This window comes from the organism of the source record quoted next, unplaced genomic scaffold, assembly GCF_019419815.1.
Source record: "Pyrus x bretschneideri cultivar Hongxiangsu unplaced genomic scaffold, Pyrus_bretschneideri_v1 Contig11, whole genome shotgun sequence".
NCBI lineage: Eukaryota > Viridiplantae > Streptophyta > Magnoliopsida > Rosales > Rosaceae > Pyrus > Pyrus x bretschneideri.
The window spans coordinates 408,861-423,619 of record NW_025999402.1 but is presented as its reverse complement, the minus strand read 5'-3'; the positions used below and the strand labels follow the sequence as shown (position 1 = coordinate 423,619).

At 38.6% G+C, this 14,759-nt stretch overlaps 3 protein-coding genes across 6 annotated transcripts; 1 reads left to right on the top strand and 2 right to left on the bottom strand.

Annotated features, from left to right (window-relative positions):
• Positions 1 to 257: 257 nt before the first annotated feature.
• LOC103965756 (WAT1-related protein At2g37460) lies at positions 258 to 2,860 on the top strand. The gene is given in 10 exon segments (XM_009378831.3): positions 258 to 415; positions 630 to 868; positions 992 to 1,054; positions 1,140 to 1,194; positions 1,196 to 1,257; positions 1,375 to 1,612; positions 1,764 to 1,925; positions 2,155 to 2,306; positions 2,418 to 2,470; positions 2,473 to 2,860. Coding segments are annotated over 9 exon segments (1,089 nt in total). The 5' UTR covers positions 258 to 415; positions 630 to 677; the 3' UTR covers positions 2,586 to 2,860.
• Position 2,861: 1 nt separating this feature from the next.
• On the bottom strand, positions 2,862 to 5,996 carry LOC103965757. 2 transcript variants are annotated; one of them, XM_018652010.2, is made up of 6 exons: positions 5,758 to 5,996; positions 5,284 to 5,444; positions 3,740 to 5,002; positions 3,591 to 3,659; positions 3,305 to 3,504; positions 2,862 to 3,203 (listed from the first exon to the last, which is right to left on the bottom strand). In XM_018652010.2, the coding sequence occupies exons 2-6, from the start codon at positions 5,284 to 5,286 to the stop codon at positions 3,179 to 3,181; spliced, it is 1,560 nt and encodes a 519-aa protein (XP_018507526.2). In that variant the 5' UTR covers positions 5,287 to 5,444; positions 5,758 to 5,996; the 3' UTR covers positions 2,862 to 3,178. The 2 variants fall into 2 exon arrangements, with proteins under 2 accessions (XP_018507526.2, XP_009377108.2); XM_009378833.3 differs by having other exon boundaries at positions 3,740 to 4,993; positions 5,758 to 5,995.
• A 1,273-nt stretch (positions 5,997 to 7,269) lies between these two features.
• LOC103965758 (type I inositol polyphosphate 5-phosphatase 8-like) lies at positions 7,270 to 14,095 on the bottom strand. Of its 3 annotated transcripts, none has more exons than XR_007254178.1 (12): positions 13,796 to 14,095; positions 12,680 to 12,760; positions 12,473 to 12,557; positions 12,287 to 12,355; positions 11,839 to 11,923; positions 11,283 to 11,387; positions 10,247 to 10,730; positions 9,816 to 10,012; positions 9,586 to 9,697; positions 9,336 to 9,484; positions 7,773 to 8,076; positions 7,270 to 7,682 (listed from the first exon to the last, which is right to left on the bottom strand). XR_007254178.1 is itself a non-coding variant. In XM_009378834.3 (11 exons), the coding sequence occupies exons 2-11, from the start codon at positions 12,707 to 12,709 to the stop codon at positions 7,845 to 7,847; spliced, it is 1,548 nt and encodes a 515-aa protein (XP_009377109.3). In that variant the 5' UTR covers positions 12,710 to 12,760; positions 13,796 to 14,095; the 3' UTR covers positions 7,270 to 7,844. The 3 variants fall into 3 exon arrangements, 1 of the variants encoding a protein (XP_009377109.3); XR_007254180.1 differs by lacking the exon at positions 13,796 to 14,095 and adding an exon at positions 13,348 to 13,747; XM_009378834.3 differs by having other exon boundaries at positions 7,270 to 8,076.
• Between the last annotated feature and the right edge of the window lie 664 nt (positions 14,096 to 14,759).

The window sequence follows — 14,759 nt, the reverse complement described above, 5'->3', positions numbered from 1 at the left end:
AACAGTTGGTGCATCTGGTGTTAGTAGCTCAGAATTTACGCGATCGAGAAACAAATTCGAGACCATTACATAGGTTAGATTGAGAATCAACCATCCCTGGTATACCAGAATAAGGGAATCCAATCGAAATGAATTCTATTACGCTTTTTCTTCCGTCATTTTAACGTAAAAGCAAAAGGTGATTGTGTGTTTTCAAGTGCGCAACAATATTGTGTCACTATACTTTCGCTTTTTTTATCTAATAATTCATGTAGAGATAGAGGGAATTTGTGTACACGGATTCAACAGTAGGGTTCGTCGAACTATCTAAAACCACTTTCCCTGGACATCTATAAAAAAAGGAACTCCGCTTGATCAGCGGTGACCAAAACCCATGCAAAGATACCGTAATACTTAATTCGAGGGCACTAACAAGGTATCTTTAAGCTGTATTATTTGTTCAATTAGTAGTTCCTAAGTAAATCACAAAAACTCACTCATATCGAATATGAAGGGTTTTCGACAAATATTAACATTTCAATAGGTTAGTAGATTCCCTGTATTTTTAAGTCCCTGGGAATCTTTAGGGTTTGTGTAAACAAAAGTTTCTATATAAAAAGGAATATAGTTTCATAAGTTTTTTCATGCAGGAGAAGAGAAGTGTGTACATATTTTACAGTTGAAGTTTCCAGAGCACAATGAGCATAGTCGAAACAATGAAGGCTGCCAAGCCTTTCTTTGCCGTTGTTTTCTTGCAATTTGGGCTTGCCGGCATGGATATTCTCTCTAAGGCAGCACTAAACCAGGGGATGAGTAACTACGTGCTCGTTGTCTACCGCCACGTTGTTGCCACTGCTGTCGTTGCTCCTTTCGCCGTCATACTGGACAAGTCTCTCTCTCTCTCTCTCTCTCTCTCTCTCTCTCTCTCTCTCTCTCATGCACCCAAAACACCACCTTAGAAGTTGTGTTGTGTGACTCTCGTTACTAAAGGGCGTTTGTTATTCTTGAGCAGAAAAGTGAGACCGAAGATGACGCTTTCGATCTTCATCAAGATAATGCTGCTCGGTTTGCTGGAGTAATGCTTCTAATTGCTTTCTTGTTGTGCAAGGTTTCTCCTAATTTCTTGTAAATCATTATATATCTATCTATCTCTTTGGCAGGCCAGTTCTGGACCAAAATCTGTACTTTATGGGAATGAAGTACACAACAGCAACCGTTTGCAGCAGCTATGTGCAATATTCTTCCCGCCCTTACTTTTGTAATGGCTTGGGTTCTTAGGTAACGTATGCTAATATGCAAAAAGTATTTCTCTTTTTCGCCGAAATTATTTTTGTGAAATGTCTAGTTTTTTTGGGGTTGGGATACACATAACAACTCGTTATCGTTTACTCTCAGGCTTGAGAAAGTGAAATTGAAAAGCATCCGGAGCCAAAGTAAGTTGGTTGGAACTGTAGCAACCGTTGCAGGTGCCATGATCATGACCCTCGTAAAGGGTCCACTTTTGCATTTATTTTGGACCAGACCTAGCCATGAACAGCATACAAGTGCCGCTACTAGCCTCCAAGATTCGATCAAGGGTTCCCTAATGATTACAGCCGGCTGCTTCTGCTGGGCTTGTTTCATGATTCTACAGGTTATTGTTTCATAAATTTAAGTTTCCTCACATCTTACGATTGGTTGATGGTACTAAAATACATGATGGGTATAGTACGTTGAAAAATATCGAACGTGCATTATTTGACGAGAATCTTCTTAAAAATACGGTGAAAAATTTGTCTCTGCAGGCAATCACACTGAAAACGTACCCAGCTGAGCTCTCCCTTTCCGCTTGGATATGTGCGTTGGGCACACTGGAAGGAACTGCTGCAGCATTGGTGATGGAAAGGGGAAATGCTGCCGTCTGGTCCATAAAATGGGATACAAAATTATTGGCAGCTAGTTACAGTGTGAGAAAAATTCACTTCTAATTGAGTTGGAGAAATTCTCTCCTGTGCTCATGGGTTGCGCATGACCCATATGTCAATACGTACTTTTACCATGGTTTAGTGTCGATTAGTTGTATGTCTAGTGTTCTTCTAGCTTTTTTTTTTTTTCTTTCCAAAGTTTGTAATTGTTGTACTTGTGCATATTTCCCTAAATTCTTATGGTCTTTTTATTTACCCAATATCCATGCAGGGAATATTCTGTTCAGGACTAGCTTATTACATTCAAGGAGTAGTAATGAAATACAGAGGCCCTGTGTTTGTGACAGCATTCAGTCCCCTGAGCATGGTTATTGTTGCTGTCATGAGCTCCTTCATCCTGCGTGAGCAAATGTTTCTTGGAAGGTAATCCATCATGTTACATCCTTCACAAATTACCACTCTTGCTTGCATGCTTTATGTAAACTTTTGTCACAAAACGATACTCTAAACTACTATGATTTGATCGTTTTACAGGCTGCTGGGTGCTGTGGTCATAATCGCCGGCCTATATCTCGTTGTATGGGGTAAAGCCAAGATCACGAGTCCCCGGAAAAAACAATCGGAGATGAATTAACGGCAACGAAGCAAGCACAAGATGAAAAAGCTCTCGAGGTCATCACAATCGCACCATCTTGTAAATGAAATGCAAGGAGATGGAAATGAAAACAAAGGGAATCCAATATCTATATATCTCTCACACGAACATAGCCTAAACAAATTTCACCGAGCAACGTGAACCCTGGAGATCGGTTAGCAAAGTTGGTCACTAATTCAGGCCCTGCTTGTGACTAGTGTTTAATCGGTCATGCCGAAGATCAATTTTGTTGTAGTGATGTTTTAGGTTTCTCGTTGGTCTATCTATTTACATCAGTTTGCATAATAACAATAAGAACGACCAAAAATCTTTCAGAAAGCAAGTACTAAATTATCTTAAAATTTCATTTCCTTCAAGACTGTTACAAAATACAAACTACAACCCGTCACCATATGTCAAACGACTAAAAACGGAGGTTCTAGTCTGGCATAAGGTTCGTCTCAAAGATTTACAAGAACTACTTGTCCTTGACATAACTACCCTGAGCCATTGCGTTAGTGAGGAAGTCACCGTCAGTGAGTAGCAAGTAACAGCCAAAAACGATTACTTGTATTCACAAAACAAAAGATGGTCCGGCCTCCGAACAAGCTTGCTTCATGAAAGTTGCTTTCCCTCTTCCTTGCCATATATACGCTGAAGTTCACGTGTTGCTGCCAAAAAGGATTCTGACATGGAGAAAGAGAGCAAACATGAGAAGAAACATTCGTAGCATAAAACAAGCATACCAGAAAAATGGGAAAATTTGGAGTGTCAAATGGTGTATCACCTTTCCAAAGGCTGGAAGGATTTCTGATTGATAGGCGAACCAATAATAGTCTGAATAACTTCAAACAGCATATTCTGCGGTGTGCTCCTGAGCTCTTGAACAATCCCATATATAGTTTTGCCATTCTCAAAATATATGTGATTATTCGGGTGTTTTGTTTTGCAATCAGCGTGACGCTCAAATTCATATGCATTGATTACCTAATATGCATTGTTGATTCGAATGGATCACCAAATTGGCCTTCAATATGAAAAAAGAAAAAAGAAAAAAAACAGAACAAACTCACCTTTGAGAAGTTGCACGACTGACAGCCACATAGATACCCAGAACCTTTGATCACACCCTGCAGCTCCTTCTAAAATGCATATGAAGAATATATGTGTCACCAATTATAGCCTAACCTGAAAATGAATGCATGAGGACAAGGATTTTTACCTCCCGTGACCAGGCTGTATATTTTACAGGAACTCCATCCAGCATACCCGTTGACAATAAACTTCGAACATTTGATGGGAAGTTGTTTGGGGGAACCTTCTTAGACGTTTTCTGTTCAACTTTCTTTTTCAAAACATTTTCATTTCCAGCAGTTATATGAGGTATATTGACAAGGACACAGGACTTTGATTTGCCCAACTCTCTCTCATTCACAGCTTCTGTTTTAAAAAAAGGTTGACCCATCAGAAGCTCATAACCAGAGATTGCAGAGGTAATTGCATCATCGTCATCACATCTGCCAAAGGATATGATAGTACTCTCACGCTTATCATCAGAGTGACCAATCGATAACATATTGTTGTCACCCTTGCTGTAGGCATGACCAACGGATATAGTACTCTCTTCCCCTTTATAGTAGAAATGACCCGTTGACATGGTACTTTCCTCTGCCTTATTGTAGGTTTGGCCGATAGAAATGATATTATTGTCACTTTTGTTGAATGTCTGACGCGCTGATAGGGTGTTATTTCTCTCCTTGTATGATTGACCAATCAATATGCTTTCATCCCCCTCGTTAAAAGGTTGCCCAATTGAAATGAAGCTGTTATCTGCCCTGCGGTAGGTATCACTCATGGATATGAAGTTGTCATCCTCCTTCTTATAAATGAGGCCGGTGGATGCTGAGTTTTTGTCAGACTTGTAAGCGTGAGCTGCCAACACAGCATCATTATCTGCCTGAACATAATCTTGTCCGATTGAAACAGGCATGACATTCTCAGAGTCCTTTACCTCGCTAACTTTGACTTTTCTAAATCCACCGTAGTTAGGACTGGATCTAGGATCTTCTAGTGTATTGGACATAGATAGACCAAATGAGGAGTCATTCCCAAATAAATCCTCACTAACTTTACTAGCCAAATTCATCTTTTCCATTCCAACAGACGGAATGCTCCTTTCATCAAAATTCACAGCACGGTCTGTTTCAGAATCAAATAGCCTTTCAGTGAAATGGCCAGAGAATGATTGAAAACTAGGAACATTTCCCCACGGAAAAACATTCGCAGTTAACATTCCCGAATACAGATTGCTGTGCGGAACTTCAACCGCCTGTTTCTTGTTGGGGAACAGCCCTACTTCAGGACCATCCATGAACCACTGATGAGAACGCTTAGGCTCAATTCTAGAAGAATTATCATACAGCGCCTCACCTTTGTTTAAACACCCAGTACCCTTTGCCATCCAAAGTCCCTGATTCTGAAAAGACTGTCACAAATACTACTCAGAAAGACAACTTCACTACGTAACTAATTTACATATACGAAAATAAGCAAATTCAAATCTCTATTTTGGTTTTAAATACCAAACTAATACTAACAACCTTAAATTGAAAGAGAAACACATCAACCACTATGAGAACTAAAACTTAGAACACATATGCATTCGAAAACCTAACATCCAAACGAATAACAAAAGCACATTGCTAAAAACACATGCAAAGATCCAATCTCAAAAGCCAAACTTCGTTAAGGAGACATCAAACCTACCATTTTTGTTGATTCACTGCAAACTCCACTCCGCCGGGGCTTTTGCAATTGCCAGGGACCTGGTTGAACAACTATTTACACTCCTATATACAAATCTAATACCACCAACAATGCACATTGACATTCCAATTCCAAGATCAAACTTTCTGCACTTAATTTATCTGCCAAACAAGATTAAACAAATCAGTAAATCTGTAAACCCAATTAATTAAGTATAAACACAATTAATTAATGATCCACTACAAATATCAGTCATGCTCTGTTTGGCAACCGAGAAAATGTCGAAAACGAAGCGAAAATCGAACTTCTACATGCAAAGATTATCACTTTTTGAAAACCCAGAATCGAAAATTGCTTAGTTAATAGCAATGCAATCAAACAGGGACTTAAAAGCTAAACAGGAAGCGAAACTCGTAACCCTAAGACCCTACTCTGTAACGCATCATCAAAAGCAGCGGTATTTTCAATGCAAACCTGACAGTGGGATCCGTAGACGGTGAACGATGAACTTCCCGGCGCCTAAGTGGCCGGAGAACACGCCGGATAATGTAAGGACGGAGATCTTGGTCAGATCTGACAGTGAGAGGGACTTGGATTTTGCAGTCGAGGGAAAAACAGAATCCAAGATGATGTGAGTGCCCTGCACGATCACTATGCGTGGAAATTGCATCAGGGCCGTACACGTGGCATTGGGACACGAACCGTTCTGAAACCGGTTGGACTGAGCTTCAGTTGGAAGTTGAAGTTTAGAAGTATTTGAACAACTTATATTGTACGAGCAAATCATTATTTTTACATCTGAAATTTTTTTGATGATGTTAAGAATACAAGAATACTTGCAAGTTTTTTTATATATAGCATTGTATGCATTATAACAATATCCCATAGTAACGATAGGCACGTACCATGCTATGATGGTGGCTTGAGTTGTAAATACGTGACACTTATCCAGATCTCATTAGATTTGTAAGAAAAAAGGTTGTCCCAGCTAGGGAAATGTATTCTTTGTATTTTTGGGAATTATTTAATTTTATGGGAGGAAAAATGCTTTGGTGAGTAGTAGCACTATGACCATGCACCTTAAAATAGACATTCGAGCTTTGATTGGAATTGGAAGCATCTCCTCCATTACTTTAGATAATTGTTGATGAAATTGAAACATCTAACTCTACCTACTATATTAAGGCTTAAGGGGGGGAATATGAAGCTTATAATTGGTGGCCAATGAAAGGGTATGACCCTAAGTATAATGGGAAAGATTTTTCAATGTGCCAAGAACACGGTCTAGATACATCAAATGTAATAATATAATTGGTTGAAACTTGGAAAAAAAAATTTCAACCTATTGTATTATGACACTTGATGTATCGACCATGTTTCTGACACACTAATTTATTTTCCTTATAATGGACTTGCTAACAAAATTGGGTGGAAATAATTGGTCCAAAGTGTTTCCATTACCATCTTGGTGGGCATTTGCCTTGGCTCTCAAAGTTCCATATACTATTGTGTGGATCTAGTTGTTACTAATTCACTTTTTTTCTTTTATTATTTTTAATTCACATCGTATTGTTATTAATGTATTTAAGTTATAACACAAGACATTGTTAAGAGTTAGCTAAAAAGCAATGCTGTTAGTCATTTTTAACAAACGTTGAGTTTCTTTATAGTCCTTTGTAATGCAACAAAATTACAAGAAACACAAAAAATCACTACCTCAGCTCTCAACAACAGTCATCACTCAAACATTCGAGTTTGAGCCGTTAGTCATAGCCTCTACAAAGATTCTTCACAACAAAGCAGATTGTGGTGTTTTGTGAAGTTGGATGGGGATATAGCGCTTCAAAGTTCGTGAGTTTAATACGGCTAGACCGACTCTATTTCTATTCCGTTGGTGACACAGTAATTACTACTAAAAATTACTCTTTATAAATAGAATATATGACTCGGTGAGATTTATGAAATCAAATTTTAACAGAGCCATTACCCAAAAATAAGTCGGAAATATGAAAGGGTTTCACTGGTAAATTGCAAGAGCAAACAATATGGGGAGCAAAGACACTACTACAAAGCCACTACCCCCAGTTCCTTAACAGAAACATTCATTCAAAACTGTCCTTTTTTCTACATATCTCAACTTCTAATAAACCTCCTCTCTCTGTTCCCTCTCCCCCTACTTAATCTCAAACAAAGATGCATTCTTCTGCAAAAAGCTGATTAACCACTTACAATTCAGCTTTTCACAGAAGCTGCTTTCACTCACCATCTCCACTTTCCCCAGTCCTTAGCAGCTTGTGTGCTTCTGCTTCTCTGCTCCACTACCAACTCAAACTTCATCATCATCATGCCTTCAAAAATTTAAGCATGCCTTGGAGAGCTTAATATTTCAGTCCCAACAACTGCCAAAAAAAGCCAGAAACATCAGCTTCTGCTTTTGTCAGTCAGTCAGAACCAAACGCATTACACAACAACTAGCTGTAAATTTGTACATTGGTTGGCTGGCTGCTTCTGCTTCTGCTTTTGGCCTTCAAAAATGTGGGCTGTGTTTGGCAGTAATTAAATCAGAACCTTGAGATGGTGTCTACGCTTTTGGTTCTGGTGAGCAGCAAAAGCTCTTCTGCCTGCACTTTGGCTGATGACTTGAGCACGCAAGAGTTGGGCTTTTTCTTGGCAGCCCAGTCTAATCGGACCGAAAACAACGAATAAACTGGTCTGTGGTCTGAGAACTTCGACTCCCCTCTCATGTAACACATTTGTTTAAGCCCTTCCCCCTTCCATAAAATCCTGTCACACCTGCCAATATATCAAACCACATTAGCTTCTTTTCCGAACTAAACTTAAGAATATAAGATCGAACATAACTATTTGTGTCACATTTACTGATTGTAACTGCGTCTACAACAAACATAAACTCAGCGTATGGAAGTGCGAAATTAGAACAAAGCAGATGTTATGAACGCTACTGGGCACCCTAAACTTAGTTTTTCAGGATCGTGTTGGTTTCTAGAGGAAAAAAAAGAAACTACCAAAGGCTTTTTCTTTTTAATTTTTCATACAAGAGATTATATCTTAAACTAATTTAAAACTGCAGAAAAATATATTCAAACTTGAGTGCAGAAGAGAGCATCGCTGCTCTAATCAACGCGGCTATGCCGACGTCCGCAGTAGCAAAGGTTTAAATAAAAGCAACTTGTTTTGAATATGAAAATACAGACATGGCGGTCTTTACAAGTCACATGTTCAATTTTTTTTAACCAGATGAAGCAAACGGGTCCATTTTTCACCTGCCGACTCCTAAATTAAACTATTAATCTAAAACATAAATGATGACCAAAAAATAATATCGGTTTCATGTGAACAAAATTGATAATTACTTAATAGAAAGTGATATCTTATTTAATTATTTATTTTCTCTCTGCTCTCACAGTAATGGTCCCAGCTTAATGATGCTTAAACAGTTAAATCCCACCACCGGCAACACCAATTTTAGAAAAAAATTAATATAGCACGTAAAAGTTAAGCTTTCTTTGGATTAATTCAATTGAATAGAAAACGTGAAAAAGTCAGTACTAATAAAAACAATTTGAAAAATCATTTAAACAAATCCGGAACTGCAGCCTGGAGTCAACACTGATTCAATAAAGTTTGCCAGGTCGGTTATAGGACTAAAAGGATGATTACCCTAATTGAAAATAGAAGCTTAGTAAAGTTGATTGTCCTTAAGTAGCAATAGTTTAGGTCCAACTAAATGCGTAGTCTAGAATATATTTTCAATGACTACACTACTACCTGATGTACTTCATTTACGGACTACATTGTCGATGAGTGATCTTAATGTTTAATATAACTGATCTTATCTCTCATACAGGTAAAACGGGGTCTCGCTTATGAATGTAATTAAAAATTCATACAAAATATATAATTACACTATAAGTTTTGTGTAAGGTGATCACTACCTTGCTTGCTCCTCATTTCAATAACCTCGATGAAATGCGTGATAAAATTTGATGTAATTAGTCATAAGCTCATAGGAAAACTGATTGGAATCTTACCAAGCAGGAGTGCGTCTCTTCTCTCTGGAGTTGGAAGATTGGGCGACGTAATGATCAGAATTTGCTAGGTATTTGTAGGTTGGAGCAAAATATATCCTCCCTTCCTCCCACCCTTTAAACACTCGGCCGGCTTGCTGCTCTAAAATTAGCTGCCAAGAAACAACCAAATCCGAGCGTAAGATTCAAAATGCCAACAATTCCTTTTTTATTCGAGACGTTACAGTAGAACGAACTTACGTTAGTATCTTACCTGATCCTTCTCTAAAAGTGCCTGCCAATTGTGCCTCTTTAGTAGTTCATGTGTGTCACTGCAGCAAGCAGCTGCAAGCCGATAATTTAAATCCCCGAGCCAAATAACCTTACTGAATTAGATTAAAAACAGGCAAAATTGTCTTAATTGGCGAATTAAAACAACCGTAATCTATAATTATTGACAATTAAATGAACAAAAATAAGAGAGGTTAGGTTTCGATGACTTACTCATGGTCTAAAATGCTATCAGGAGGAAGCAGTTGTCCCCTTGTTCTACATGAATGAGAAAAGCTTGTTTTCTTTAAGATTTCCACGACATCTGAGTTCCTTCTCATCTCATCCCCTTCTTTCTCCCCAGAGGTCAAATGTGCACACACAAAACAAAATGTTGTTCCATGCAACGTCATGCTGATTGATATTGAACCCTGTTGCACAAAAAATCATATAGCTAAGAGCGACTAACTCAACTACAACGTTGTCATATGTGCACTACCATATATATTTGTATCATCTCAAGTGATCGACCATCTTTTCAATAGGAGTTGGACCAACCATGCGGAACTACACAGGTGATCCCGTTTCTGTTAAAGAGATGGTGGTACATTGATCATATGTTCAGTTCGTGTGGATATAGTTTTGTGTTTTGACATTTCACTAACCTTGTTTCCAAGGTATCCCATTATGCCTGTACCGACGCACGACACCTTCGTGTCGCTAATGTGTCTACAAAGATCTGCACGAACCCACACGCACAAAAAAATTCCAACCATCTGCTTGCTTGCTGATAGGCAATAACGATGTCCTTGCCTTGGACTATTGCCTTTCCATGGACACATCAATGGCGAGGCTGGTGAGTTTTCTCCACTTGAAGTCGATGCCGGATTCAAATTCAGAAGTCTTTCAAAGTCCGCATCGCTAAGTTCGTCTTCTAAAGAAAGCAAGTCGGAGAAGCTGAGCCTAGGCTTGCCTTGCTGGTCAAGCTGTGAAGAATGTTGTGTGTGGGTGGCATTGCTGTAATAATGCGAAAGTCCAGAGTCATTCTTGTTCAATGCTTCACGAATAAGCGTCACCCACTTGGCAGCAGGGGCCTTGTCCTCCGCACCCAATACGTTACCGGCATTCAGAGGGACAATTTCTTGGAACCTAATTAAAACACACAAAAAATGAAAAAAAAAAAAATCCCATTTAAATAATTTGACATAAAATATTTTCAGATTCTAAATGTAAATCATTTACTTCGTAAACTATTATTTAACATCGAGTAATACTAGATGAATCAATTTTTTAGATCAAATTTGTAAATCATGTGATATGTTACCAACAGGAAATACACACGTTAACCAACAGTTAAGTAGTAGTTCAATCATCAACCAACACTTCATATGGTTTACGAAATTTGGACCAAATAGTTGCTCTCTAGCATTACTTTTTAACATCATAATCAGATAAACAGTTTGACAAGAAAATATTATCCGCATACTACGTAACTAAAACTTGCAACAAGAACCCAAGTATAAAAAGAATATTGGATTGGATCTAATAAAAGTATAAATTATAGGTTGGACCATTGATTGGCACAAACTCTTCTTTTCAATGTTAAGACTATTATTATTCAAATGACAAGGCAAAAAACAAGAAAGGAGTCTAATTTGGAATGCAAATTGAGAGGGAGAGAGATGCAAAGCAAAGACTTACCCAAGAACATAGATGTCCGCGGGAGTAGGGGACCTCAGCCACTCCCTCAAGTTCAAGTCCTCGTGGGGTGATTTCCCTCCAACATTCCATGTCCCCACGAACATTCTAAATATATAAACAACTTCGATAAGTCTAGTCTGACAAAAACTTGTGTGAAGAGAATCATTGTTTCAAAAAGAAAAGGCCCTATATTTTTGCAAGAAAATTATGAACACCACACAATCTAAGAAAAGTTTACGGCCGCGTATTTATTGACCTAAGTATGTATGTGACTGTTGCAATTGGCTGGCAATTACTTACGTAAGCAAGTCCGGCTATAGCATAAACAGATGAAAATGCTGTCATCATTATTCATTGAGTGACACTAAGTAACACATTAGTGGTCCATTTGACGCATTCAATGGTGTGTATAAGGGGGTTTATGCACTACCAATTATTTATAGGTATTCACTTACCACATATTTATGCCCTAAAAGTCTTCATTTACACAATATATAAAACTTACGTAGTTATGCTCTAGAAGACGACACTTACACTATCATAATATAGAACTTACTTGAGATTGAGATCATTAGTGAAAGTTGGTGGCTCCATCCCAAAACCTGGTCTATGTGTTGTTTTCCCCACCAAGGTACACCCATCTTATAAGAAAAATGAAATAAAATAAGATTAATCCAACTAAAACCCAAAATTAAAAATGCTTAATTTCTTTGAGAAAGCATACGGCAACGAACACCTAGTTACAGTTCATGTTACTGCAACACAATAACTCCGAACTCCAACATCCTAACATCCTTCACCGTCCACGTGGCCCAACCAGAATTACCTCTGTATTATCCCATGGGGACCCAACCAGAATCAAGGGGAGCCCATCATGACCCAGTTCGTGTCTAATCAAAACTAATAACAAAAGCCGTGGATCGGACGGCTCAGAGGATATCAGGGCGCATGTGAGCCAAAGGTGCACCAAGTACTTGTACAGTGCCGTTGCATGGTAAAATTACCTGAAAAATCGTCCGGTACGATGACATAGCGGTCTTGGTCCGAGCAGCTCTTCCTTCTCCCAGTCTCGTCTGACACAACAACCAAACAAACAAACAACTTCAGTTCGGAAACCGCCGAAAACACCCGATACGAAACGAGACACCACGAAAAATGAAAAGGCCGGAAAATAAATACCGAAATCTTACATTTCGGAGAGTAATCGGAATGAAAATCGTCCCCTTTGTTTGGTATGTTGAGCCATTTCCTCGCCACTGCTTTCGGCCACGAGGGCTGTAACAAAACAATTCGGATATCGGATTTTAATTTCTGTTTCGATTTCGGTTACAAGCACCCTATCTATTACAAATTTACGATAAACGAAAAAATTAATGGCCAAAAGATGAATCGGGTACCTTGGAAATCTTCCCTCCGTCAGTCCGCATTGCTCCGCCGTCCAGTCACCGGACCAAAATCCAATCCACAACTCTGAAAATCTGGATGGAGAGGAAGGCGAGTTTAGTAGGTGGGTTAGGATAATCCGAATCTAAAAACACATTAATAATTTACTTATTAAGAAAAAAATATGATTAGGGAAGTGAAAGTCGTCAAGAAAAACAAAAGGGGTGCTGAATCAAACGAAAAATAATATAATATATTGACACATATTTCCGGCAAGAGGAAAACGAAGGTTAAATTAGTGTCAGCTGGAGCATTCAACGGCAATATAAAAAAAACCCAGTTGCAGGAGATATGGAGACAGCTTCGGAATCAACGTAAGCTTGAAGAAATGAAATTAAAATTAAAAGAAAAAAGAAAAACTTACAATATTAGAGAAAATGATTTTTGTGGTAATTAATAAATGAGAGAGAGAAAGAGACAGAGAGACAGAAAGACAGAGAGAGAATAGGCCAGGTTCATCCTTTTGGAGGAGGAAACTTCTTTACAAGCATGGAGGTAGCCTTTACAGAGGGAGGAGGAGGAGAAGAGATTAAACAAGAACCAGAACAGGGACCAAAGGGTTGGCCTTTTTTGAGATCTTTAGCCACGGATCAAATCCAAATAAAATGTCACAAAAGGTTACCTTTTGTCAAGTTTGGCGCTGGTTTTACATGGGAAACATAAAGATTTGGACTTTGAGAACCAAGATATGAGAGAATGATGAGAAACGACTGGAATCCAGAAGCTTTTTTTATCTGGGGAATTTGAGGTTTGGGTTTTGTAATATAGGGAAGGAGTCACAAGATCTTGGTCATTAGAGAGACAACAACGGTGTAATAAACAAATGAGGAACAGAAACGGAAAAAAACAGAGCTTCACAAAAATAGTGCGGCAATAAAACAAAAAGAGAGAGAGAGAGAATCATAAGGACCGAGTGATTTCATGGACGTACTGTCAATCGCATTGTTGATTAGAAATGGGATTTATGTCACAAATCAATAATTAAAACAAGCACAACAGTATATTTACAGAAACTAAAAAAAAGTAGAAATTTTGGGTTTTTGGGTTTACTGGGGAAATGGAATGCTTACAGAAATGAACCCAGAGGAGAGGATGGTAAAATTGCGGAAGGTTGAAAACTTGGAAGGAGAGCCCTAATTCTTTTGTGGAGCTTTCGTTGTCGATCAGGTAAAGAAGGTAAGAGACAAGTCAGAGAAGCCAAAGGCCTGATGTGCGCGGGCTCCTGCTTGTTTGCATCTTTTGGTTAGATCTTTTGGTTAGCTGGGAAGAGGAGAAGAGAAGAATGCCGGGGAATTTGGGGGCGTTCCTCGTAAAACCAAAAAGGCAACAGTTTGGCTTCTCAAATTTATAAACATCGAGAGAGAGAGAGAGAGAGAGAGAGGTTTTAGTGTGAGAGAGGGAGACTAGACGAGGGTGTTCAACTTTGAAACCCAACTTTTACAAAGCACACATTTTCCGTTCAGATATTTTAGTCATTTTGTTAAAACATGAGTAATGCAAAATTTACTGTGTTTAGTGTTACTAAAATTTTACTAAATTATATGGGGTTGTGCAATTCCACCGGAACTTGGGAGAGATTTTTTTAGCATTGCGGAACATGGCTGATACACTAATATAATAGTACAAGATTAGAAATTTAAACAAATAGTCAACCAATTATAATATTACACTTAGTGGGTCCCACATAAATTTTGGAATCCAATTCCGAAATTTGGAGGAATTGGACTCCTAACAATTGGATGGTATTTGGATTTCGGAGGATTAAGGGGGTGAGGAGTCCATTTTTCTTACCCATTGTGCCCTCACATAAAAGTTAAAATTCCAACAAAACCCAAGCTCTCGTCCCAGTGTTATCCCTCTCCTTCTCCCTCACCATTGTCGCACATCCCTTGCCTTTCCCAGGACACAGACCCAGCCATGATCATCTTCCACAACAATTAAACCACAAAAGTAGATCAAACCACAAACCAAGAAGAACCTTGCTGCAATTTTAGTAGGTATTTTATGAACAAAATGTCAAAAATCAAGCCCCTA